At 45.4% G+C, this 26,999-nt stretch overlaps 3 protein-coding genes across 3 annotated transcripts; all 3 read left to right on the top strand.

The window, feature by feature from the left end:
• The first annotated feature begins 727 nt into the window (after positions 1-727).
• On the top strand, positions 728-17,167 carry ALDOB (aldolase, fructose-bisphosphate B). The gene is made up of 9 exons (XM_081894608.1): positions 728-888; positions 8,563-8,679; positions 9,739-9,950; positions 12,074-12,128; positions 12,775-12,935; positions 13,078-13,161; positions 14,222-14,396; positions 15,465-15,664; positions 16,588-17,167. Exons 2-9 carry the CDS (start codon positions 8,568-8,570, stop codon positions 16,681-16,683), a joined length of 1,095 nt encoding a protein of 364 aa, XP_081750734.1. The 5' UTR covers positions 728-888; positions 8,563-8,567; the 3' UTR covers positions 16,684-17,167.
• A 2,021-nt stretch (positions 17,168-19,188) lies between these two features.
• On the top strand, positions 19,189-22,156 carry MRPL50 (mitochondrial ribosomal protein L50). Its single transcript, XM_081894798.1, has 2 exons — positions 19,189-19,589; positions 21,351-22,156. The coding sequence occupies exons 1-2, from the start codon at positions 19,204-19,206 to the stop codon at positions 21,733-21,735; spliced, it is 771 nt and encodes a 256-aa protein (XP_081750924.1). The 5' UTR covers positions 19,189-19,203; the 3' UTR covers positions 21,736-22,156.
• A 2,281-nt stretch (positions 22,157-24,437) lies between these two features.
• On the top strand, positions 24,438-26,648 carry BAAT (bile acid-CoA:amino acid N-acyltransferase; the record flags this gene model as incomplete). Its single annotated transcript, XM_081893546.1, is given in 7 exon segments — positions 24,438-24,587; positions 26,149-26,202; positions 26,204-26,233; positions 26,237-26,308; positions 26,310-26,338; positions 26,340-26,392; positions 26,395-26,648. Coding segments are annotated over 7 exon segments (642 nt in total), but the record flags the coding sequence as incomplete, so codon positions are not given.
• Between the last annotated feature and the right edge of the window lie 351 nt (positions 26,649-26,999).

Raw genomic sequence — 26,999 nt, 5'->3', positions numbered from 1 at the left:
GAAAGCACATTAAAGTGCAAGTAGATAAATGGGTACCGCTCCGGCGGGAAGGTAAATGGCGTTTCTGTGTGCTGCTCTGGTTCACCAGAAGCGGCTTCATCATGCTGGCCACGTGCCCTGGAAGCTGTACGCTGGCTCTCTCGGCCAATAAAGCGAGATGAGTGCCGCAATCCCAGAGTCGTCCATGACTGGACCTAATGGTCAGGGGTCCCTTTACCTTTACCTTTATGACTCTTTAAAGTGGTATCACGGGGCTTTAAATCTATAGTGTGCATGTGGTCTATGACATTACCTGGGTTTGTTGCAAAAATTAAAAACAGCTTTGCTGGAAATGCATCATTCCCACCAAGGCCTGTCAAAATAGCAACCCTGCACAACCTTCTACAGAGAAGTTTCATGCTAATGCATACATGGAAGAGCCTTTTGAAATGACCTGTATACAAACATGTATCTAGGAGCAGAATTTTAAATGGCTGCAGTTAGGAATATGCATGCCTGAATTCAGGGGCCCTGGCTTTTTAGTCATGATAGTGCTGTCAGTCTCCTTGCGAAAACTCAGCTATCTCCTGCCTGCTAATGCCTGTATGTTACATCCTATAGGTAGGAAGGCTCTGTTTGCACATGATTAGAAGGGGGGGGGTGCACATTTTATTGGCTGAGCTCTGTCACTGTTCAGTAGCCAATCAGAGCTGCTGAGTATTTGCACCTCTCCAACCAGCTTGAAGAAGAGGAGGAGAGGGGGGAGGAAAAATAAACTAGGAGAAAAGTTAACTAGTAACTGACATAGGGAGGTATAAATTGTTGCAGAGTTGCAGAGTTCGACCTGTTTGGCTGCAGCCACCTCACCAACAGGAATTTCCGGCAGAGGCAGAGACAACCATCCAAACGGTGCGTGCGAATGAATGTTATACATGTTCTGAAAAAGTTTATGGAAGAGCGAGGTAGAGAGTGGTGTGTGTGTGTGTGTGTGAGAGAGAGAAGCTTGGCTTTTGTTACTGGATAATTGTATGCTTATGTTTCCTCTCTCTACCTTATCAGAAAACCCTTGAACAAAGACTGCATTTTGTTGCTAGAAGCAACAGAAATAAAGTGTGTCGCTTTCATTGCAAGTTGTCCAGCTGTTGATTTTTAACCAGTGAATATTTCTTTCAGAAGGTTTCATGCAGCCTTGATATTGACTTTTTAAACGACAATAGTAATAATCATTCCATGCAAGGGATTTCTACCGTAGGCAAGAATTGTGTGCGGTACAGAATGAGTGAAATGGTATTAGGATGAATTGTTATAATATCTGGGGGTGAATTTCTCCTGACTAGAGTTCGGGTCATGCTTCGTATGAGCAAAGTGGTCTGTCCACATGTAAGACGTCTGCCGAGGGTATCTCTACCATTCATAGGGACCCTTCTTCCCCAAGGCACAAATTTTGCACAAAAATAGAGGTTTCACAGCTTAAAGGATGTCAAGGAGGCGGGACTGGGCTCTGGCAGTACCTTCCTCGCTTTCAGCCCCCCTTTGTGCAAATTTCAACATTTCCAGCTTGTTATCTTGATCAGTGACTGCAGAAAGCTTCTTTTACAATCTGGGGCCCTGCCAGCGAGAACCAAATGCTTGTAAGCTCATTTCATCAGTTGCAAACAACATGCGTTGCTGCCTTAGGCAACTGGGATTGCTGCTAAGTCCCAAACACACCCACCTTTCCTTTCTGCTTTGATCCACACTCAGTGCCTGGAACCTTCTGCTTTCGTAAGTATCTTCATGTCCCGCAAAAAGGAGGCGTGTTGTCACCCAAATTCACTCCAGGATTGTTGCAGAAACCAAAGGTGCTGCCCAGACTCCCCTTTATAATTTTTGGTGACTCTCCATCCATGCAGAAGACCTTACCAAAGCCAAGTGAAATGTAGATGTGCCAGTACATGGTGTTCAGAAGTACTTCACATCTTCCTCTCCAGCTGTCTCCCTGAAATACAGCATACTAGCAGATTCCTCTTCTTATTTCTGAAGCTTAGCAGTAAACTGACAGACAGTGCTGTTCAGGAAGGGCAGGGGTCTTCTGAGGTGCTTCAAACCACACGTAATTAGTCCTCAGGGACAGACATGCAACTGTCTTCCAACGTCTACATTAAGCATGGGGGAATCTGTGACCACCCGATGCTGCTAGACTACAACTCCCATCATCCTTGAGCATTGGCCATGCTGACTGGGGCTGATGGGGCCTGGAGTACAACAACTTCAAATTCCCTACTGCCTGCCTGCCTACTAGCTAAGCATGGCAAAGGTGCTTTTTGAAACGGTGTCGATAACTTGCTTGATGTACACTAGAGTTATGCAATACTGCAAAAGAAAAAAAACCTCTGCAAGAAAAGCTTTAAAAGAACAGTGGTGTGAGATTTATTTGATTGTTTGCAAAAATCCTCCCCTCACACCCCTCCCCCAGTGAAAACTGAAAGGATGCAGACCCTCCCAAGTGTCCCTGTTTTCCAGGGACAGTCCCAGATTTACTGAAGCCATCCCACTTTCTGATTCGATCCCAGAATGTCCTGCTTTTCCTGTTTACATCGGAGAAATGTTGGAGGGTATGCAGTCATGCGACCCCCGAACCAAGGAGATAAGTAACTATACACCTGAAGGCAGCTCTGTATAGGGAAGTTTTCAAATGTTTTATTATGTTTTTATATATGTTGGAAGCTGCCCAAAGTGGCTGGGACGACTGAGTCAGGGACATAAATAATTCAATTGTTGTTATTATTATATACAACATCCCTATTTTCATCAGGGAAATGTTGGAGGATATGAAGGATGCCCCCGGAGTTTGAATTTATACACATTTCCCGATATCTATGAACGTATGAACGTATCCACAAAGAACACAGGAGCAGTAAAGGAAGTGAAAGAGAGTGTGAGTGTGTGTGTGTGTGTGTGTGTGTGTGAGAGAGAGAGAGAGAGAGAGAGAGAGAGAGAGAGAGAGAGAGAGAGAGAGAGAGAGAGGAGGGAAGAGGCAAAAAAGGAAGAGGCAAAAAAGAAGTGGTGAAGCATTCCCTGGACTGCACCACTTCAAGCTGCAGAGATGAGGTTTCAGGTAACACAATTTGTGTATACTACAGCAGCAGTTTTTTTTAAAAATGCAGCAATCATGCCATGGTGGAGGCTGCTAGGAAGAAGCTTTCAGTTTTCCAGCTGTGGTGCAAAGGCCACCATTTGAATATCCATTGCACCTCAAAAATTGGACCAGAAACAATCCCAGAGTCAGCTTCAGAATGTGGCACATGGGATCAGGCAGCACAATTGAGCAGTGAATCACATGGCTGCATTTGCTCCAGAAATATTGGGAAAGGATGCATCCGTTCTGCCCGTGATCACCCTTTTATACCCTACATAATGCCTTTAAATGTCAACAAACTAGCTTTGAAAGCTCAGTGAGATTATTCTTCATTTTTGCCTTCATATTTCCAGCATGTAGCTCAATCACATGCATCGTTCTAGCTGTGGGAGTGGCAGCAAGTAATGTAAGCCTTTAGGAAAAGTAAATACAGTAGCAAAGGTCATAGAATGCTACCTCTTGCTACAGGGTTTATCCAGAACAAATTTACACTGGAGGGGTGAAGGGGGTCTTAAAGATGGGACACCTAGGTCACTAGAATATGGGATCACAGAATTGTAGAGTTGGAAGGGACCCCGAGGGTCATTTAGTCCAACCCCCTGCAATGCAGGAATCTCAGCTAAAGCATCCAGGACAGATGGCCATCCAACCTCTGCTTAAAAACCTCCAAGAAAGGAAAGTCCACAACTCAATAGGAAAACTCTTTCTTCTGCTGATACAGAATAAGCATGTGAAGCTTAAAAAGAGGTCCATAGGTCAGCTATTTGTGCTTTGAATGTATGCTGTGATTGCACCCTTAAACAAAACCCACATTTAAGGAATCCCTAATTATGAGGGATGTCCAGAAATTAAGCAAGGTCAGATACTGCGCTTGATCCCCTCAGACTCCCAAATTTGGAGGTCAAGTTGTGTGACTTAGCCAGGAATCCCCCCCCCAGCCCCCTGTAAGAATCTTTAATTTACACTCTCACAGAACTGCAATTTCCAGCACCCTTAACAAACTACAGTTCTTAGGACTTTTAAAGTGTGTGTGCTGTGCATGCAGCCCAAATCTTAAGGTGATTTGCCTGTGTTTTTTTAAAGGGAAAGATGGCAGTTTTAGCAGTTATATGCAAGGGTTTGGGTTAGAAAACCCAGGGAGAGATTGCAGAACTGTATGTCCACGCAAACTGCCACAACACCACCTCCTTTTGAGGTGACCTGAAAAATGAGGATGTGCCAAGAATTTTGAAATCTCCCCTTTCTTATTCCCTCAAACGCCTGTACTTTGGTCCCCAGTCAGTTGCAACATTAACAGAAGGCAACCTTTGTGCTGATATTAGTAGATATTTTGAGCTACTGTGGTTTTTTTTCTGCTTCCCTAAGCAGGGGCCTGGGGAATGGCCAAATTCCAGCACTATTGACAATTCATGTCAATGTCCTGTTGTACCTTTGCCAGGGACTTGAATGAGGCAAACAGCCTTGTTTGCTTAAAATGCCTCTGACGTCTCTAAACTCGGGACGTCCTGTGGAACGACGCTGCCTTTTCTAGTATTGAACTTTTTGTGTTTGGGGAAACATTATTGATTTTAAAGCAGACATAATCATCAGGAGTTATATATGAGACCTGACCCCTAATGGAGAAAAAAAGCCATTTGGGAAATGAACAACTGAAGCAAAAACCTGTTGTGTTGTGAATGACAATCTTAGAAATAACCAGGGTGACTCTTTTTGTTAAATGGGCTGTCTTCTGGGGGGGGGGGGAGCTCTGTGATCCTTGCTTATTCTCAACTGGGTCTCCATCTTCATTGGGGGGGGGGGCGGTGGAATCCAAGTCCTCATAACTCTAAAGATTACCGTAATTACGGTACCTTGAAAGTCCAAAGGAACTGTGAAGAGTAGCAGGTCTTAGGTCAGTGATGGCAAACCTTTTGGAGACCGAGACACCAAACTGCAACCCAAAACCCACTGATTTATCGCAATGTGCCAACACGGCAATTTAACCTGTATATCTCTCTTTTTTTCTGTGTGTTTCACGTTTCTTCTTTATGACTGCTGTTGTAATAAATAATCCTTCATAAAAGTTATTGCGTTACATTCTTCATTAAATTATCTTTCCATTGATATATAATTTTATGGTATAACTCGGTGTGTTTTTTTCCTTAAAAAAATGTTTAGGGGTACTCTCATTTTGACTCAAGAAAATCACCACCGGTGGGTGGGTGGGGGAGATAAATAAATACAGTTCAAATTGGGAAAAATAAATACAGTGGTGCCTCAGTTTTCAAAGAGCTTAGTTCTCAAACTACTTGGAAGCTACAGCCCTGCTGGGGTGATGGCACACGTGTCCACAGAGAGGGCTCTGAGTGCCCTCTCTGGCACACATGCCATAGGTTTGCCACCACTGTCTTAGGTGTTACTGGCAAGGAACTGAGCTCCCTGGGATGCAAGCCCGGGCAATGTGTATGGAGATCCTGGGCTGCCCAGATGAAAAGACCCCCTTCTTGGACTCACTGATGGGGTCCAAAGGAAAGCAGAGCAATATATCTGACACCAGCTTGCAGGAGTTGCTGGACGGAGGGGTACAATGCACTATCCTCAGTGCTTTTTTTCCTTTAAAAAATGTTTAGGAGTACTCTCATTTTCCTACTCATATTGAAATACTGCCCCTCAATGAAGCAAAGCTTAGATTCACAAAATGTTTAGGGGTATGCGTACCCCTGCATCCCCCCAGAAAAAAAGCACTGACTATCCTACTGTCTTAGGGACTCCACTCTGGATTTCTGTAGGGTTTACTCCCGAAGGTATCCAGGGGCATCTTACCCATAGAGGCTAGTGGTGCGGGGCGCCAGGGCACCAAGTTCTGGAGGGCACCAGGGAAGAGGCGAAGGCTGGACACGATGCCTCCCAGCATTAGCTTGCTGCCCTTGCCTGCCTCCGCCATGCTGCGCCAAAGCAGCGCTGCGCCCACAGCCTTCTGCCGTGGCCGCCGTGGCCTGAAGTGGTCAGCTGAGCCAGGAGGTGCCATGTCCAGCCTCTGCCTCTTCCCTGCCGTCCTCCCTAAAAAAAAGGTTGACAATTCTGGGAAACGGGTGTGTGTGTGTGCCAGAGGGAGCTGTGCACCACGGCGCTGGATATGTTTAAGACGGCCCTGAAGGTATCCGACAAGGCAGTGGAGGTTTAGGGTCAGAGTTTTCCATTTCCTAGATGGGCTACCTTTCCAGGTTGACAAGCCTCACCTGCTCCCCGCTTTCCCTCCACATCACATACAGAAACCCCCTTAAAAGTTTCTAAAAGGTGGAGGTTGACCAAACAAGCAAGCAAAGCAGAAAAGTGATCTGCAATCCAGGCAAGGTTTCAGGGATTGCTGTGCCCCTGTGTGTTGCAGCGGCTAAATGATGCAACTCTGCCTTGACTTGCAAACCCCTTCCTGCAGTTTCAGGTGTTGTCCACAAGATAGCAGTTTAGACTCAAAGCAGCTTGCATTACAGTTAGGCCTAACATGCTTCCATCCATGTGAAACCCAGAAATTCTTCCTCTTCCTATAAACCTGAAAACCTTTCAGCTCCACATGAATAATACCCGGGAAAGAGTGAAAAGCTGTACATTAGCAAACAGTAGCAAGGCAGACCAGGCGGAAGAAGGGGGCTTGTTAGCATTAGGGCAAAGCCTTTGCTGCGTGGAAGATCAAATAGTTACCTAGAAACAAACATTCTAATCTACGCAGATAAGTTTGCTGAGACTGCAGTTAAAGGTGCACAGCTTCGGTGTTCTGCCCAACCTGTGGCCTCCCTGAGCACAAAACTACATGTCTCCTGTAGCTAAAGGTAAAGGGACCCCTGACCGTTAGGTCCAGTTGCGGACGACTCTGGGGTTGCGGCGCTCACCTTGCTTTATTGGCTGAGGGAGCCGGCGTACAGCTTCCGGGTCATGTGGCCAAGATGACTAAGCTGCTTCTGGCGAACCAGAGCAGTGCACGGAAACGCCGTTTACCTTCCCGCTGGAGTGGTACCTATTTATCTACTTGCACTTTGTGCTTTCGAACAGCTAGGTTGGCAGGAGCAGGGACCAAGCAACAGGAGCTCACCCCGTTGCGGGGATTCGAACCGCCGACCTTCTGTTCGGCAAGCCCTAGGCTCTCTGGTTTAACCTACAGCACCACCCGCATCCCTTTTCTCCTGTAGCTAGGGATGAGCTCATCTAATTCATGCTAGTTGGGACTGATGGGAGCTGGAAGATGGCAGCATCTGGAAAGGCACAGACTCCCCATCTTTGCTCTGATGAAACTTACATCCTTGGAGGCTGGTTTTGGCTGAAGAAGAAGAGAAGGAGGAGGAAGGTAGCACCAGAAAAAAGATGCAAAATGGTAGTAATAGTTGTTGGTGTAAGAAAATGCACTATACAGATCCCAGCACAATCTAAAACGGACTTCAACACAAGCAGCATTTTACATTTTGGCTTGTTGTTCTTTAGTCGTTTAGTCATGTCCGACTCTTTGTGACCCCATGGACCAGAGCACGCCAGGCACTTCTGTCTTCCACTGCCTCCAGCAGTTTGGTCAAACTCATGTTCATAGCTTTGAGAACACTGTCCAACCATCTTGTCTTCTGTCGTCCCCTTCTTCTTGTGCCCTCCATCTTTCCCAACATCAGGGTCTTTTCCAGGGAGTCTTCTCTTCTCATGAGGTGGCCAAAGTACTGGAGCCTCAGATTCAGGATCTGTCCTTCCAGTGAGCACTCAGGGCTGATTTCCTTCAGAATGGATAGGTTTGATCTTCTTGCAGTCCATGGGACTCTCAAGAGTCTCCTCCAGCACCATAATTTAAAAGCGTCAATTCTTCGGCGATCAGCTTTCTTTATGGTCCAGCTCTCACTTCCATACATCACTACTGGGAAAACCATAGCTTTAACTATACGGACCTTTGTTGGCAAGGTGATGTCTCTGCTAGGTGGACTTAAAAACAAAAAATAACAATTTGTATTTTGCTTTGCTTTGTTTTATTAAACTAGCTATATATTAGAGAGGATGGAATCAGATAAGACAGAACCTTAAAACGCAATTATATTTGTTGTGCAATTGTATTTTCTTGAATTGGAATATAACTGTTGTGTAACAAATGTAACTTTCTATGTGGAAAAAATTATATATATATATTTTTAAAAACTGGCTATATGTTCGGGCTTCCATATTTCAAAAATTAAAAGCCAGGACACACAAAAATTGTTGAGTTCTTTTTAGGAAGACCCTAAAATTGTTGAGCTCTTTTATACAAAAAACACGAAAGCGCCACCTTTCAGAAATTCCCCCTGGACATCAATTCCACCTTTTGATATACCGGTAAAATGCCCTCTTATTGTTCTGCTATTTAAAACATAGCATCGTCTGGTCCTATCTTGTGTGGCATCCAGAATGCAAAACAAAACATCAAATGGTTAAAAACATTGGCTTGGACTGTTTTCTAACCTCGGATTATGGTTTGTTTTCAGCCATCATGACCCATCAGTTTCCAGCCCTCTCTCCGGAACAGAAGAAAGCCCTTTCAGACACGGCTCAAAGGATCGTGGCCACAGGCAAAGGAATCCTGGCCGCAGATGAATCTGTTGGTGAGTTTTTAAATCACTAGTCAGTAAGACTTTCTTTCTTTCTTTCTTTCTTTCTTTCTTTCTTTCTTTCTTTCTTTCTTTCTTTCTTTCTTTCTTTCTTTCTTTCTTTCCAGACTCATTCTTGCTCGTATAATCTTAATATTTACAACCAGGAGAAGGCTTCGTTTTGAAATAATAAATTTTCAGAGTAGTATTACAGTTACCGTATTTTTCGCCCTATAGGGCACGCTGGCCCATAGGGCGCACTTATTTTTTTTGGGGGGGGGGGAATAAAGGGGGGGAAATATTTTTTTCTCCTGAGCCCCAAAGAGCAAGGAAGCCATGACAGCGAGCGGGATGGATCCCACTAGCTGTCCTGGCTTCGTTTTTAGCCTCGGGGCTGGGGGTCCAGGAGCGAAAGCGAGGTTGCGCAACCTCGCCATCGCTCCCGGAGCTTGCGGGGCTGGGGGTGGGGGAAGCCTGAGCTTCCCCCAACCCCAGCCCCCAGAACGGGCCCGGGAGCGACGGCGATCAAAAATCACTGATTTGGTTATACTATTAGAAACACATAGACAGATAATTATGAAATTATTGTGATGTTTAATAAGTTAACTGTTTATATTTGGACAACTTTTTTTGCTGTACTTTGTTGGAAGGAGAAAAAAATGATCATTTCCTTAATAACATATGAAGAGTTTATTTAACTAGAGCAATAACATTATAGCATATGTATCCATGTTTGTTAACTGATGAGGTTAAAGGTTTTTTTTATTTTTTTTAAAAAAAACTTAGACTGAGTTTTAGCACACATAAAAACCTTAAAACAAACCCTTATTTCCTGATGAATAGCCTTTGAACTATAATGTACCTTAAATAGAAAACTATATTTAGAAAGCTTTTTCCTCCAAAAGCATTTTATTTTTAAAAATCTGATTTAAATTTTAAAAAAATCTGATTTAAATAAAAAAAATCTGATTTAAATAAAAAAAATCTGATTTAAATAAAAAAATCGGATTTATTTATTTTTTTAAATCATTGATTTTTATCCACCCTGCTTTGCTCTTTGGCGGCTTTTCACAGGTACTATGGGTAACCGGCTGCAGCGCATCAAAGTGGAGAACACCGAAGAGAACCGTCGGGCCTTCCGAGACATCCTCTTCTCTTCCGACGCCTCCATCAATCAGCAGATAGGGGGTGTCATTTTTTTCCACGAGACCCTCTATCAGAAGGACAACACTGGCAAGCTCTTCCCAACTGTCATCAAGGACAAGGGCATCGTGGTTGGAATCAAGGTGAATAACTTGTCCACAGTTAACTGTATGAAATCCTGAGAGGTCAGACCATTTCACCTGTCTCTGCACTTCAAGGGCCGCCTCTCCCCACATGAACCAAACCTGACACTGTGTCCCGTCATCTGAGACCTTTCTCCATGTGTCCTCTCTGGGTTCAGTGAGTGGCGACATGAGAACGGGCCTTTTCGGTGTTGGCTCCTCCACTTGTAGAATGCTCTCCCCAGGAAAGCATGCCTGGAGTCACTTGGCACCAGGCAAAACCTTTCTATTCACCCAGGCTTTTAGCACTGAATTGGGAAGGTAACAAGTTGTGCCTGTGGCCTCTTTGTTGTGCTCATTCTTTTAAGTGGGGTAGGTAGGATGTCACAGAGATATCAGTTAGAAGGGGCCCCAACGGTGTGCTGGTCCCAGGGGGAGGTTACCGTGGGGCGAGGTCCAGGACCTGAGTCGAGGGACGGCAGACAGTCCTCCACGGGCGAAGCGGGGAGCTGGGCAAGGACAGGAATACTGGAGGAACAGGACTGGATTCTGGCCGAAACAGCTCATCAACGACGTTGCTCCCGCAACCTGGGATCAGGCTGACTGGCCTTTATCTTCTCTGAGGCCAGGGGCAATCCCGGCCCCCAGGTGACCCGCCTCTCCTGGCCTTAAGGCAAGCACTCCTCCTGGGAGAAACCAGTTCCCTTCGCCTCTCTGCCCTGAGCCTCTGCAGTTCAGGAGAGGCTGAAGGGTTACTGGGCCCAGGGGGCACTGAGTCCTCAACCACCTCTGGAGCCAGAGTGGATTCACCTGGTGCCTGCTCCTGAGGATCCGGCACAGGTGCAGGCACTTCAGAATCAAGGCCCTGCCCCAGTTCAGCCGGTCCTGGAGGCGGGGACTCCTGTGCAGGCTGGGATTCCTCCAGTTCAGCCTCTGAATCGGATTCCCAGGCCATCACAAACGGTCATCTAGTGCCACCCCCTTCAATGCAGGAATTTTTCACCCAACATGGGGCTCAAATCCATGACCCTAAGATGAAGAGTCTCATGCTCTACCAACTGAGATAGGTATCTTTTTTCTATCTACCAAGTGAGCTATGCCAATTTAGAATATGTGTGTGCGTATTTGTGTATGTATGCACAATTTAGGTTTTGTTTTACTGCTGCTCTTAGTCTTTAAGGCTTTTTTCTATTTTTATGGTTACACTTTGGTGTAAAAAGCGACGTACTGTTTTTATAGCAAGGGCCCGTGGTAGCTCTATTCTTTATTATTATTATTATTATTTACATTCATATACCCCCTTTAACTTCCAAGGATCTCAAGGTGCTGTTTACGGCTCCTCACAACAACCCTGTGAGGTAGGTTAGGATGGAACCAAGGTTAGCCAGTGAGCTTCATGGCTGAGTGGGGATTCGAACCCTGCTCTCCCAGGTTCTAGTCCAACACTCTAACCATTACGCCACACTGCCTATGAAAGCAGGGATAGTGTGGCATATAGGAGTATTTGGTCCTAACACCTTCAGAGTCATTTGTTGGTGCGATTTAGACAGAAAAACATAGGTTATGCAGTGATGTAGGTCAGGCTTCCTCAACCTCAGCCCTCCAGATGTTTTTGGCTTACAACTCTCATGATCTGTAGCTAGCAGGACCAGTGGTCAGGGATGATGGGAATTGTAGTCTCAAAACATCTGGAGGGGCCGAGGTTGAGGAAGCCTGATATAGATCATATAAATCAGGTGTGGGGAACCTTTGTCCCTGCAGACGTTGTTAAGCTACACCAGGCATAGGCAAACTCGGCCCTCCAGATGTTTTGGGACTACAACTCCCATCATCCCTGACCACTGGTCCTGTTAGCTAGGGATGATGGGAGTTGTAGTCCCAAAACATATGGAGGGCCGAATTTGCCTATGCCTGAGCTACTCCTTCCACCTGCCCAGGCAACCATGGCTAATGGCCAGCGATGGTGGTAGTGGTAGTTTAGCAACATCTGGAGCCCCAGAGGTTCTCTGTACATGACATTGATCAAGCGCATACCAGTGCATTGTATGTATCAACCAATCCATAGCTTAGATGCAATGGCCCTGTACCAATCTGTATAGTCATTCTGGGAGTGTTTTGCTAATGCTTGTGTTTAACATCCACAGCTGGACAAAGGCACAGCTCCATTGGCAGGAACGAATGGAGAAACCACCATTCAAGGTGAGATATTTCTTTCCTCTGAACCTTGAAAGATGAGAGAGCGTGTCAGTTCCAAACAGAATTTGTTACAAATTCTGCTGATACCACATCTGTCGGCCCAGGATACCTGAAGGAGCGTCTACACCTCCATCGTTCAGACCGGACAGTGAGATCCAGCTCTGAGGGCCTGCTAGTGGTTCCCTCACTGAGAGAAGTGAGGTTACAGGGAGCAAGGCAGAGGGCCTTCTTGGTAGTGGCGCCCGCCCTGTGGAACGCTGTCCCTTCAGATGTCAAGGAAATAAACAATTATCTGACTTTCCAAAGACATCTGAAGGTAGCCCTGCATTAGGAAGCTTTTTATGCTTGATGTTTTATCGAATTTTTAATATTCTGTTGGGAGCCACCCAGAGTGGCTGGGGAAACCCAGCCAGATGGGCAGGGTATAAATAATAAATAATTTTATTTCATAAAATGTAGACACTGCTTGATTGTGTAAAAATAAAACTCCCTTAAAGCAGCTTACAAAATGATAAAACCATAACACCGGGAGGAAATTACGAGAAGTTAAAACTCTGATTAAAATTCACGCTACTTAAAATGCAGCCTTCTGCCCTTGGGATACAAATCTTCTAAAAGGCCCCATCTTCCTTCTCTTTTTTGCCTTCAGGTTTGGACGGCCTTGCTGAGCGCTGTGCCCAGTATAAGAAGGATGGAGCTGACTTTGGCAAGTGGCGTGCTGTGTTGAAAATTACAGATACGACCCCCTCCACTCTTGCCATCCAGGAGAACGCTAATACGCTGGCACGTTATGCCAGTATCTGCCAACAGGTAAACCCTCTCAATAACTCAGTTTTTTCCTGACAACTTGGTGGTGGGAGGGTGTGACAGCTTTTGGGGTCCTTTCCCTATGGATATGAACTTAGAACCTAGTTCATCTAGATGCCCATTACATTTTCACTTGAATCTTCAGCATGGACTAGTGCCCATCGTGGAGCCTGAGATCCTGCCCGATGGAGACCATGACCTCCAACGGTGCCAGTACGTGACAGAAAAGGTAAGGAAGCACACCTCAATGTTGCTGCACCTCAACGATAATGTCAGGAGAAGGTTGGCAATAAGTCACACTGCATTAGTGAAGCTTCAAGGAAACACAGCCAGTTCCGGAGGCCAGGCCTCGTGAGCATAGCAACTCACCCCAGTAGATCTTGCCCCTACGAGGCAGTGGCGAGGACCAAAGGTCTCTGCCATCCCACAGCTCCTCCTCCCTAAGGCGATCTGAGACTCCATTTTCTTGTCTGTCTTTGCTCTGCCCTCTTCATACCTCTTCTGGTTCTGGGAGACCAGGGGAGAGGAGAGCTGGTTGCAGCAGGAAGGGGAGAAGCATAATAAAGGTTTTACTTGAGAACAATGTTTTTTTAAATAGATTTTATAACACTCCCATTTGTTACTGAACTTTTGGTTTGTTCGGTTCCTAATTATTTCTGCCATTTTAGCAAGCTCAGTGAATTCAAATAATTTTATCTGCCATTCTTCTTTTGTTGGGATCTCCTCCCCCTTCCATTTTCTGGCAATAAGCATTCTTGCCGCTGTTGTGGCATATAAAAATATACTTCTTTTATCGCTTGGGATAGCTGGAGTTAGTAAACCCAAAAGAAATGCTTCCGGCTTTTTAAGAAACGTTTGTTCAAAAATTTTCTTTTCAGTTCTTCATAGATACTATCCCAAAGGTTTCTGATTTTCTTACACCCCCACCATATATGCAACATTGTTCCTTCTGCCTGCTTATACCTCTGACATTTATTTGAGTTTGTTTTATACAACTTTGCTAGTTTACTAGGTGTCAGATACCACCAACCTCGGCCCTCCAGATGTTTTTGGCCTGCAACTCCCATGATCCCTAGCTAGCAGGAACAGTGGTTAGGGATGATGGGAATTGTAGTCTCAAAACATCTGGAGGGCCGAGGTTGAGTAGAGTAGAGCTGTACAGTAACTCTGCTTAGAGGTAGCGATCCTGTGCACACTTACTTTGGAGTGGACGCATTTGAATAAAATGGGACTAATCCTACACATGTATACTCAAACATGTTTCACCCTAACTTCTTCTCGTGTCCCAGGTGCTGGCTGCTGTGTACAAGGCCTTGAACGACCACCATGTCTACCTGGAAGGAACATTGCTGAAGCCCAACATGGTGACTGCGGGACATTCGTGTCCCAAGAAGTACACCCCCGAAGAGGTGGCCATGGCCACAGTGACAGCTCTCCATCGCACTGTCCCAGCAGCTGTTCCAGGTCATTCTTCAGCCCTTGCGATCTGTCAGGGTTTTCCTTAAGGATGTGTCTTGGCCGCCCCAATCTGCTCTTTACATGATTTACAGATGCATGGCCGTTGCATTTGATTTGCAAGTACGCTTTTGGTCAAGTTGCTGGCTGCCAATCACCCAGACATGTGAAAAGACTCCGTAGAATAGTGTCGGTCACATCCACGGCATACATTGAAAACACTTTTAAAGCACACACGGCTTCCGCCTGAGAGCTGTAGTTTGTTAAGGATGTTGGGAATCTTTGGTAAACTACATTTCCCAAGATTCTTTGGGGGAAGCCATAGGCTTTAAAAAGATGGCATGGATCGAGTGACATTGAATAATGTAAACATTCTGTCTACAGTGGTACCTCAGGTTAAGTACTTAATTCGTTCCGGAGGTCCGTTCTTAACCTGAAACTGTTTTTAACCGGAAGCACCACTTTAGCTAATGGGGCCTCCTGCTGCTGCCATGCCACCGGAGCACAATTTCTGTTCTCATCCTGAAGCAAAGTTCTTAACCTGAAGCACTGTTTCTGGGTTAGTGGAGTCTGTAACCTGAAGCGTATGTAACCTGAAGCGTATGTAACCTGAAGTGTATGTAACCCGAGGTACCACTGAATTGACGAAAGGCTTAATTAGCTCAGCCTCATAGGCAAGCCATCACTTTATCCTACAAGTCATATTCAATCAGAGGAATGTCATTGTTAAAATGAAGAATCGGAAGAATCTCTGTCTCTTTTTTATTTCCTCTTGGAAGCTCTTTTCTATTTCTTTTTTCTTATCTCTCTCTCTCTTCATGCTTTTAACTTAGATTAATGTTGGGCAAAAAAAGTGAGAATAAGTTTTGTATTTTTTATAAACTCTAATCAAGATTATTTTTTTAAACACACACACACTTGCAAGCAAAGCCGTGAAAGTTAGCTTTGTAGGAACTCCAGTGAGAGTGACCCCTATGATAACAGCATCACGATTAATCCAACCCCACCCTCCTGTCCATTTTGACAAATTAAGTCTTCAATCTCTATGGTAATCTTGCCTTCTGATTCCAACTGCAGGCATCTGCTTCCTTTCTGGGGGCCAAAGCGAGGAGGAGGCGTCCGTCAACCTCAATGCCATCAATCTCTGCCCTCTGCCTAAACCTTGGAAGCTGACTTTCTCCTACGGGCGGGCCTTGCAAGCATCAGCTCTGGCTGCCTGGTCTGGGAAGCCTGAGAACAAGAAGGCTGCCCAGGAGGCTTTCTGCAAACGAGCAAAGGTAAGAGGGGAAAGAGCCTGAGCTCAGTGGCAGCCAGCCAACTTTGCACTGAAAAGGTCCCAATCTCCAATTTCATTTCCAAGGAGGGCTGGGAGATATGCCCCTCTCTCCAATCCTGAAGATCTGCTGCCAGCTGGTCTAGATCAGGGGTAGTCAACTTTTTTATACCTACCGCCCACTAATGCATCTTCCTGGATGGTAAAATTTCCTTATCACCCACCAGTGCTCAGCTTGTCCCGTAGAACCCCCTACCGCCCACCTAGAATCCTGAAACGGCCACTAGTGGGCAGTAGGGACCAGGTTGACAACCCCTGGTCTAGATAATTACATGGTTTGACTTGGTATAAGGTAGTTTTTTTCTCGCCTTTTAAGACAGTATAATTAAAAGAACCAGTGCAGAGAAGTACGGAGAATAGTGTTAGAGGGAACTGGGTCAGTACTTGATTAGAACCTAGTACACCTTGCCTGTGGTACTTGGACATCTTGATAAAAGTTAAGTTTTTAAGTGAATGCTTAAAAGCCAACATGTAGGTGCAGCAAAAAGTTAAATGAAAACAGGTAAATCATATAGGTATCACCAAAAGGATTGGGACTGGTTGCTGCTGTCTTTAGAGCACACACCACACCCAAACATGGGTTTTCTTGCTGCATAATGTGTGAGATTGCCCTGATTCCCAGTTTGTCACAAAGTGCTTTTCAGGGGCAGAGAAAGAAAGAAAGAAAGAAAGAAAGAAAGAAAGAAAGAAAGAAAGAAAGAAAGAAAGAAAGAAAGAAAGAAGTAATAGATTTAGTTTGTGTGTGGACTAGTACTCAGTCTCCATTGATTCCAGAAAAAAATTTGGGTGTACATAGCTATGGTGTTTGGTTGTCTCTCCCCCCTTTTTTATTTAAAAAAATTGACCAGCTGTTATTTTTATTTCCAGATAAATAGCTTAGCCTGCAGAGGTCAATACACCACCTCTGGGAAGACCGGCGGAGCAGCTACCCAGTCGCTTTTCACTGCCAGTTACACATACTAATTCAGAAAATGGTACAACTAGCTTGCCCCTCTTTGTAGCTGGCAGGAGATCCAAAGGGAAAACATCTCACATTACATCCCCACCAGAAGCGGCAAATAAATGGATTGGAATAAAAGGTCCCACTGCACACTTCTAATCCTTCAGCACAAAGTTAAAATAACTTCACTGCATCTACACATTCCAAAATAACTTGACAGGTTTTACGGATCCATCCTTCACTGACTTTAATCTTCTCCTTGGACAGCTGGTTTTGTTTTGTTTTGTTTTTTAAAGATGTCTCCCATAGCCAACTGGGGAGCTGGATAAGAGGCCTTGTGTTTTTTCTCCACCCCTGATCACATTGCCAGCTGAGACAGAACAACAGCCAAGAGAGAGAGAACATGAAACACACTCTTTAATCCATAATGTCTTCGATGTATAAACTGTGAATCAATTTCCTGTCAAAGTGAAAAGATTAAATGAAATAAAAATTGATAAACTTTAACTGTGTATTTCCATTTATTTGCCCTGTCATGGTATTTTTGTCGTGGCATGTCAACTATTCCTTTTTAGAGTGTTTCCAGGTGATCTGTACATTGAGCAGTATTCCTGCTTTGTTTGCAGGCAAATTAGATTGATTTACTTAATTAGCATTGTGATGTTAACATGTGAGTGTGCTGGAGGTGAAATAGTTAAACAGGTTACCCAATCAGAGCCTGGGGGGTGGAGTCAGAGGGACTATAAAACCAGCTCTGGGAGGGGTGAAGGGAGGAGTTCGTTGGGAGGTTGGTTGGAGTGGGAGTGAATTGGGATTGAGTCTGTGGGTAGGTTGAGTTAGTGTAGTGAAATAAGCTGAGTCAGGAACAGTTAGGAGCTAGGAAGACAAGTAAATACCTGAGAGGTGGTTTAGTGAGTGAGAGCTGGTAGCGAAAGTTACAGGTCTGGATAAGCACTCCATGTTTGTAATTGACCGATACTGTTTATTAAACCACATGCTTGTTAAACTGCAATAAATAAACAGAAGTTTATGTTCCAATTTAACCCTGACTGGACTCAGTATTGTACCAGGTAGGGCCTGGGTGGTGGCAGCAGGAACTAAAGTGGTGGCACAGGGATCAATAGCCAGTGGAACGTCCAGGGACCCTGTGTGATCGCTACAAGCATTCCCTCTTGATTTGCATGTGGAGGGATTAAATGACATCGCATCAAAGCAAGGATTAGCCCAAACTTTTGGGCATGTTTCCCATCACTTATTGCAGAAGTCCCAGCTATAATTGTGCAACTGGTATGCAATTGACTTCCAGGCTCTTGCTATATTTGAGCGGGAGTTAGAAAAAGAGAGTCTTCACAAGCCCCAAGCACTTGGCTTTTGTACCCAAATGAAAGTGAGGCCAGCATGGGATGTCTTGCACATGAGTCAATGAAGGAGGTTTCGTTGGGCTTTCGGATCAGCGGAGAACCGCCACTTCTGCCTGCTTTTCTGCAATCTCTCTTTCACTATATGTAAGGTTTGACACCTAGACAGCAACAGCCATATCATCAGTATCAACAGCCAGCAATTTCCTAACAGATAAAAGAGGGAGCAAGATATAAGATAACAGGTAAAAGAGTAAGAGCACTTTACAATATTTGCACCCCACCTTTCTTTCTTCCAACCAGCTCAGGACAGCTTACATGGGGCTTACATGGACACGGGGGGCACTATGGTCTAAACCACTGAGCCTCTTGGGGTGCCGATCAGAAGGTTGGTGGTTCGAATCCCTGTGACGGGTTGAACTCCCATTGCTCTGTCCCTGCTTCTGCCAACCTGCAGTTCGAAAGCATGCCAGTGCAAGTAGATAAATAGGTACCGCTGTGGCGGGAAGGTAAACGGCGTTTCCATGAGCTATGGTTTTCCGTCAGTGTCCCGTTGTACCAGAAGCAGTTTAGTCATGCTGGTCACATGACCCAGAAAGCTGTCTGTGGACAAACACCAGCTCCCTCAACCTGAAAGCAAGATGAGCGCCGCAACCCCATAGTCACCTTTGACTGGACTTAACCGTCCAGGGGTCCTTTACCTTTTAACATGGGGCTTCTTTATCTTATTCTCACAACAACCCTTTCAGATATGACTGGCCACCTGATGAGCTGCAGAGGGATTTGAAATTAGCTCTTCCTGAGCCAATATTCTTGTCTTTTCATAGAATCATAGTTGGAAGGGATCTTAAGGGTCATCTAGTCCAGCCAGCCCTCTGCAATGCAGGAATCTTTTGTCCACTTGGGGCTCAAACGCAAAACCCTGAGATTAAAAGCCCTTAGGCTCTACCGACTAAGCTATCCCAGCTACCACACCATTGTGTCTAACCCCCAGTTCAGCAGTACTGATCTGCCTCTGTTCCCTAGCCCCCTACTGATTTTGGTGGCAACAGATCTTTATTTTATTTCTTTAAAAAAGTAGGCACAGTGCTGAAATGGGCAAATCCCAGCATCAGATCAATTATTTCAATGAGTGGAGTGGGCGAAATCCCCTCCATAGCCAATCTCATTAGCTGAGGATGGGCAATGTGCATTTCTCATCTTTATTCACTTTACAGGTGGTGGGGAGACCGGTTTATCCGGTTGCTGCGGCAACCGGAGGCAGCCCAGCCAATCACACGAGCCCTACTTGACACCTCCCTCCATGCCTTAAACTACAAATCCCACAAGCCTCAGCGAGGCGGAGACTCGCGAATGAGAGGCGGGAGGGAAAGTAAACATTCCTCATCCCATGATGCAGCGGGCTCCGGGAAGTTCGTCCTCCCTTCCCAGCTTCCGTTTTGCTTCATTTGCCCTCAGGAAGGCGGTGTTCTCCGAGCGTGTTCCGAAATGGCGGCTTCCGCGGGTGCCTTGCGGGTCGTCAGGCGGGTCGTCGGCTTCCATCCACGCAGGGCGCTGTGGGGAGGCGTGAGGTGAGGTAGTTGGCGCAGGAGGCGCGATAGGCTCCCCTCGGAAGGGATGTGAGTTTCGAGCCCACCCAGGGGGGGGCTGTGGGCAGGTTTGCATGGGGTTGGACTAGATGACCCTTGGATCCCATTCCAAACAATTCTGTGATTCTAACTCGAGGTTTCCTTTACCGGATTTCAGGCTTCTTGCATTCGATTAAGTGTCTGTTTCAGTTATTTTGGCTCAGCCCCAGTGGGCAGTTTCCCCCCAATTTCTTGTCTCGCCTTTGTGAACCCGAAGGCTTAAAAGGGGGTTCTAAATGCAATAGGACGCTTGAGCTGTTTGGGATTGCACAGGAGGAGGAAACGTATCGCATGCCCTCCCGTCATTTCTCCGATAACAATAGGAACGTCCTCCTATTGCATAATGTTAATAAGGTTATTATTTATCCTCAGCCCATCCGACGGGGTTGTCCCAGTCACTCTGGGCGGCTTCCAACATATATAAAACATTAAATATTAGAAAACTTCCCTATACAGGGCTGCCTTCAGATGTCTTCTAAAGGTTTTATAGTTACTTGTCTCCTTGGCTCTGGGGGTCGCATAACTCCACATCCTCCAACATTTCCCTGATGAAAATAGGGAGGTCCTATGGAAAAGCGGGACATTCTGGGATCAAGTAGGGACACGTGGAAGGTCTGCTAGCTAAACTATTGTTGGCATCTGTCTGTCTCAAGACACAATGGAGACACTGCCTGGGCAGTGTGTATGGGGGGGGGGGTCCTGAGCTGCCCAGACAACAAGACCACCCTCTCAGCCTCACTGATGTGGTCCAAAGGAAAGCAGAACAATATATTTGGCACTAGCTTGGCTGCAGTAGTTGCTGGAAGGAGATATACTAGGCGCCATCCAACCACCTTAGGGATTCCACTCTGGACTTGTGTAGGGTTTACTCCTTAGCCTTTAATAATAATAATAATAATAATACCCTGCCCATCTGGCCAGGCCTCCCCAACCATTCTGGGCAGCTTCCAACAAAATATTAAAATACAGTAATGCATCAAACATTTAAAGCTTCCCTAAACAGGGCTACCTTCAAATGTCTTCTAAAAGTCAGATAGTTGTTGTTCTCTTTGACATCTGGTGGGAGGGCATTCCACAGGGAGGGCACCACTACCAAGAAGGCCCTCTGCTTGGTTCCCTGTAACTTGGCTTCTCGCAGTGAGGGAACTGCCAGAAGGCCCTCGGCGCTGGACCTCAGTGTCTGGGCAGAACGATGTGGGTGGAGAAGCGCCTTCAGATATACTGGACCGAGGCTGTTTAGGGCTTTAAAGGTCAGCACCAACACTTTGAATTGTGCTCGGAAACGTACTGGGCGCCAATGTAGGTCTTATGTGTCACATAACCGGTGTTATGTGGTCTCGGTGGCCACTCCCAGTCACCAGTCTAGCTGCCGCATTCTGGATTAGTTGTAGTTTCTGGGTCACCTTCAAAGGTGAGGTGCCACATAGAGCTCATTTTCTTCTCCCAAATATGTCCTGCAAGATGTCCCTACCTAGACAGGTGTTTTAGCATAACAAAGAGTCTAAGAACTAGACATGGGAGTCCTGGGTTCACATTCATACGGAGGTATGCAGTCGGTCATTCTTAGGCTGAGAAGAGTCCCATATTCGTAATAAGGCTAGTGTGTGCAGGGATTTCAGGCTATAACGTAAACCCCTTGTTCGTAGATGACAAGATATAAATATTTAACACTCTATTAAAAAGCGGTCTTCTGCCTTCTTTCAGCAAGGAGACTGGAGGCGACCCAGAAGCAGCAGAGCCGGTGAAAGAGGAGCCAGCCCTGGTTTGTCCTCCACCGCGAAGCAAAAAATACCTCCCTCCTGAGGATCTCCAGTCTCGCCTAGAGTCTCGCATCAAAGAAATATTTGGACCCTCGGTCTCCAAGGACTGGCAAGAGGCATCATTGGGAGATAGTCGTTTAAAATATCTTCTGTTGGCACAGCTGGCGACAGATCTAGGCCATGGTGTCCCTAATTCCCAACTCCACCAAATGAAGAGCGCCAGAGATGTCTTGGCTTTCTACAGTACGCCTGTAAAAGACATATCAAAGTTTGATGAGTTAAGCACGCAGCAGCTGCCCTCGAACCTGAAGATCCGATGGCAGTACTGAGCTGTGGAGAAACAGGATGAAAACACTGTTCCGAACTCTTATCTGTATAGCAGCATCACCATGGGCACAGATAGGATTTTTATTTTATTTTACCACATTTCCAAAGTGGTTTACTTCCTCTTTACAAGTGTTCAGTTGCAATAGTGACTTGGTGAGAGATATGTGCAAGCATCAGGCTGGTCACTGTTGAAGTAAATGGTAAACATTGGACCCCCATCTCTCTTTCAACTGGTAACCTTGTCTTGTTTGAAAGCGAAGAGGAGAAATAGATATCAGCAAGCAGTTGTGCATGCTAAGCCATTCGGTCCACGTACTTTTGTGTGTCAATAGCTTGATTAAAAATAATCAGGAAAGACAGGCAATGAAGAAAGTGATGGGAATAATTGTTAAGAAAATAAAATTGTCGCAACCAGTCTCCATATATATATATATATATGTGTGTGTGTGTGTGTGTGTCTGTGTCTGTGTCTGTGTGTGTGTAACTGCTCAGCAGCATTTTGGGTGATTGCCATTTGCTCTGTGTGGGTGAAGCTTTCCTGAGGTTTATGCAGCCTTAAAACTGGTTGTCTCCATCTAACGTGGGAAGTATGCATGAGTTGCTCAAGAGTTATCTATTTTGTTGTCTTGTGGTGAGTGGACATGGTTTGAATACAACCCAATTCACAGGTACTTTTCGCATAGGCTACTCTGTTCATATATCCAGTTAGAAAGTGAGGCAATATCCTTGACAGTCCCGTAGTACATTAATTTTAAATTTCTTCATCTTCTCTTGTATATTTCTGTCTGATGGAGAGTACCATGGAATAGTCTTCTGAGTGTCTAATGATGATGATAAGTTGGTAGACATAAGAAACTGGCACTGGTAGATGCTGGCAGAGGCAGACAAGACAAGGATTCCTGGATATCCCCCTGTTTCGCCCCAAGGGGCTTCATCAGCTGTGCGTAGTTCTAAATCATATAAACATAGACACTTTGTAATATATTATTCAATTGAATTTGTGTAATATGGGCATTCTAGTGGCTTTGGAATCCTATCCACAACCATCCCTTGAGGGGCTCGAACCACAAACCACCTGATTAGCAGCCAGACACACTTCCCACTGTGCCACAAAATTTCTGTGAGCAAATGCAAAAAAAAGCTTAACTAAAATTCAAGTAGGGGACGCGGGTGGCGCTGTGAGTTAAACCACAGAGCCTAGGACTTGCCGATCAGAAGATCGGGGGTTCGAATCCCCGTGACGGGGTGATCTCCCGTTGCTCGGTCCCTGCTCCTGCCATCCTAGCAGTTTGAAAGCATGTCAAAGTGCAAGTAGATAAATAGGTAGCGCTCCGGTGGGAAGGTAAACAGCGTTTCTGTGTGCTGCTCTGGTTTGCCAGAAGTGGCTTAGTCATTCTGGCCACATGACCCGGAAGCTGTACGCTGGCTCCCTCGGCCAGCTAAAGTGACCAGCTAATGGTCAGGGGTCCCTTTACCTTTACCTAAAATTCAAGTAGGAGAGATTCAGTAAGGACAATTGTGTTCTGCTGCTGTGGCAGCAAAGACAGAAGACCCACCTGTGACATTCTGAAAAACTAGTTTCACTTCACAAGAATGTGCCACAGTGACCCTTATGATAGTTATTAACTTTACATACAATTTCATGCTAAGTGGTTGACAGTTATGAAACCAGTTACATAAGCATTAAAATACAAACGTTCATAATTAAAATCCACAGTAGAAGAATCCCATTAAAGCTGCTGCATAATTAAAAACTGGCCACTTGGGTCAAGAGACCAAGGGAAATTGACTTGCTCATCCTTTATACTGGCAGTGAAGAAGTTCTCTCAAGCTTTCAACTTCGTTCCAAGTTGCATCAAACCGGTTTCACATTGCAGCCAAATTCAGGGAACCATTTCCGTTAAGCCAACTTAAGACCTGAAACAGCAACCTTACCCCAGTTTGTTATAATTCTGATTTTGTGTAAACCACAATTTCCCATATTCAGATATGAACAGGAAAACTCAATTTGTTTGAAATGTCAAAGGGCAGTTATGAATGTAGGAAGGGCCTGGTAGATGAGGTCCATGGCCCCTCTAATATCCTGTTACGACAATGGCCAGCCAGATTTTATATGCGTTATAATACTGCGACACCAGATGGTGCTATGGAGTCCCGTCTTCCGTCATTGTAATTTCCCATTATGAAATTTACAACGTGTTTGCCTGAAATGCTTTTTTGATGTGTCTAGAACCAGCCTTTCACACCTGTTCTATAAACTAAAAAACTCCCAAATACTGCAACTTTCCTTCTTAGTGGAGTTTCTCCACCCAGTTTTGCTTTCTTAACCTTTTCCTGTTCTGCCTTAGCCTTTTCCAGTCCTTTTTGGGGATAAATTTATTGCTATCGACTGTCTATTCAGAGGTTTACTGGCTATTCCTTACCCAATGCATATATTTGTAAATAAACAGGTAGTATCATTGAGAGGCCACCAGCATTTTTTCCTCACAAGGAAACAAGAGGGGCAATGGCTACTCTGGAACTATTTGGTGTTTAATTTGAATACCAACCCTTAAAGTGCATAGAAATAGCTTCCCTCCCACCGCCCCATCTCAGCTCTTCATTTTTCTTTCTCTCCCCCTCTTATTTTCATCGCAATCTTTCTTGTCATCCGCAAGGACCTTTTCTTCCCCAGGAGTCATTTTCGGTGACCTTGGTGGAGTGACTGAATTTCAGGCCAGCCCTCTTGCCACCTGTGGATTTGCAGCTGTGGCCCTGGTGTATTTTGGTTCATGAAGACCTACCCAGTTTTCTGGGTGTGGTGGATCTGAAATATTTTGAGGAAGCTGCAGAATTTATTTCAAAACATCCGAAGGTCCAAACATAAAAAAAACAAAACAGAACACACACACACACACATAAACATCCTTACAGGCAAAGTGCATCAAGCGAAATTGGGTCAAATTCCTTCATAATTGGTACGCTTGGATCTCTTTATCAACACAACGCTGAATGCTTTTCCTTCTCTGTTGTTTTCTGAATCAGTTAACACTCATTCAATGACTTTGCTTTCTGGTTGCTGTTGTTTGGATTTCTTGCCCTTCCTTCACCACAGGGTCCCAGGGTGGGTTACAACAATAAAATGCGTAATTAATACTAAAACCATTTAAAAGAATTCCCATTCAGAAGATACTTGTGTCTGTGTGTTTGTGTGTGTAGTGTCAAACTCTAGGTAAAAAGGCGTGTTTTGAGTCTATCACAGAAACTCTATTCCACAGCTTAGTGTCTGCCAAAGAGAAAACACTCTCAGGCCACCATTTCTCACATTTTTGAGAGTGGTCGTAACCACAAGATGCCTGCTTTTCAGATATTTGGGGCCGTGGACTTTTTTGTTTTTATAGCATTTGTTCCCCGCTCTCCAGGCAAAGGCTCCCAGAGTGGCTTACATAAAATCAAAATAAAACACTCTCTATCCACAGGCTTACAATCTAATAAAAGGGAGGGAAGAGGAAAATACATTTTTAAAAGGATTTTAATTAATATTGTTTAGGATATTAAGCGCTCCGACTACTGACATAGTAGGGACATTTCTGTAACAACAACAAAAATAAGTGTTTATTTGCCAGGATTAAGAGATGGTCAAGTTCAAACATGCAGAAGCAACATGTGGTACATGTTCCATCTCAGATTGCAGATAGGGGAGTGCCCTCTTAGGTAAAAACACATGGACTCCCTACAGATGAGGAGTGATCATGTCAGCACCAAACTTTGAGGTGTGCATAGCAGATGCAAACTTACATTTCCTTCCTGCATCTCCCTGGTTGTGTTTTTATCAATGTCACTGTGTAGCTTAGTGCTCAGGGAGAAGGGTCTGTAGCTAAGTTGTGTGCCCGCTGTTTTCCATGGGAAGGGAAATGTTGAGCAGGGAACCCAAATTATCCACCCCTGGTTTAAAACATGGCATAGATAAAGGTAAAGGGACCCCTGACCATTAGGTCCAGTCATGGTCGACTCTGGGCTTGCGGCGCTCATCTCGCTTTATTGGCCAAGGGAGCCGGCGTACAGCTTCTGGGTCATGTGGCCAGCATGACTAAGCCGCTTCTGGCGAACCAGAGCAGCGCACCGAAATGCCGTTTAACTTCCCACCAGAGCGGTACCTATTTATCTACTTGCACTTTGACGTGCTTTTGAACTGCTAAGTTGGCAGGAGCAGGGACCGAGCAACGGGAGCTCACCCCGTCACGGGGATTCAAACTGCCGACCTTCTGATCGACAAGTCCTAGGCTCGGTGGTTTAACCCACAGCACCACCCGCGTCCCAAAACATGGCATATAAGATGCAATTGTCCTCTTCCTTCACCAGCCCATTTAGGCTGAATATCCTTTCCTTCAACATGCATAGTTTCTGTGATTTCTCCCTCCCCTTCCGCTTTTCAGGTTTGTGGACCAGGAATCGGTATAGTGCCAATATGCAAAGGGGCAGAAATTGTTACTGGCCATGTCGGTATTCCTGCCACAGATCTGAGGTACTGTTTGCATCAATGGGACGAATGCCATCAGTGGATCTGTGCTTTGCTACTGGGATCTCTGCATTCCTGCCTATCCCTTACAAATCTGAGTGTTTGAGGCACCCCTGACATGCACGCAGAGGAACACCAGGGCAGCCTCCTGCCTGTGGAAAAAGCCAAGGGAACATCCTTTTCATTGTGGGAGAAAGCAACAGGAACAGCAAGGCCTGTGCCATGGAAGACATGGAAAAGATGAGGAAGCATGGGAAGACGCACTGCGCCCTTCTCTCCTATCCGGGAGCAGGACACTTGCTGGAGTCTCTGGGCTCACCATTCTGCTACCATTCCTGGTCCCCCTTTTTACCTCTCTCTGTGTTATGGAGCAGGGAAGCCCTGGTCCATGCAGCAGCCCAAGAACATGCATGGTGAGAGATCCAAAAATATCTATCTGAATATGTGTTAGTTCGGAAGCTGGACTAATCCTTCTTCACCCATTCAGAGGGTCAGACTAGACTTGCTATCAGGCCGAGGGAGCTGGTGTTTATCTGCAGACAGCTTTCCAGGTCATGTGGCCAGCATGATTAAACTGCTTCTGGCACAACGCAACACTGTGATGGAAACCAGAGCGCACGGAAACGCCGTTTACCTTCCCGCCACAGTGGTACCTATTTATATACTTGCACTGGTGTGCTTTCGAACTGCTAGGTTGGCAGGAGCTGGGACAGAGCAATGGGAGCTCCCTCGTCGCGGGGATTCGAACTGCAGACCTTCTGATCACCA

The sequence above is a fragment of the Podarcis melisellensis genome, assembly GCF_964234715.1.
Source record: "Podarcis melisellensis genome assembly, chromosome: 17".
Lineage (NCBI taxonomy): Eukaryota > Metazoa > Chordata > Lepidosauria > Squamata > Lacertidae > Podarcis > Podarcis melisellensis.
This window is presented reverse-complemented; position numbering and strand designations above follow the sequence as displayed.

Excerpts from the sequence above, each read along its gene's own strand:
- ALDOB (XM_081894608.1), top strand. The coding sequence starts at position 8,568 with ATGACCCATCAGTTTCCAGCCCTCTCTCCGGAACAGAAGAAAGCCCTT. Across the intron at positions 12,129-12,774 it reads TGGAGAAACCACCATTCAAG|GTTTGGACGGCCTTGCTGAG; the intron begins GTGAGATATTTC and ends TTTTGCCTTCAG. Across the intron at positions 14,397-15,464 it reads TGTCCCAGCAGCTGTTCCAG|GCATCTGCTTCCTTTCTGGG; the intron begins GTCATTCTTCAG and ends TTCCAACTGCAG.
- MRPL50 (XM_081894798.1), top strand. The coding sequence starts at position 19,204 with ATGTGCATTTCTCATCTTTATTCACTTTACAGGTGGTGGGGAGACCGG. Across the intron at positions 19,590-21,350 it reads GCGCTGTGGGGAGGCGTGAG|CAAGGAGACTGGAGGCGACC; the intron begins GTGAGGTAGTTG and ends GCCTTCTTTCAG.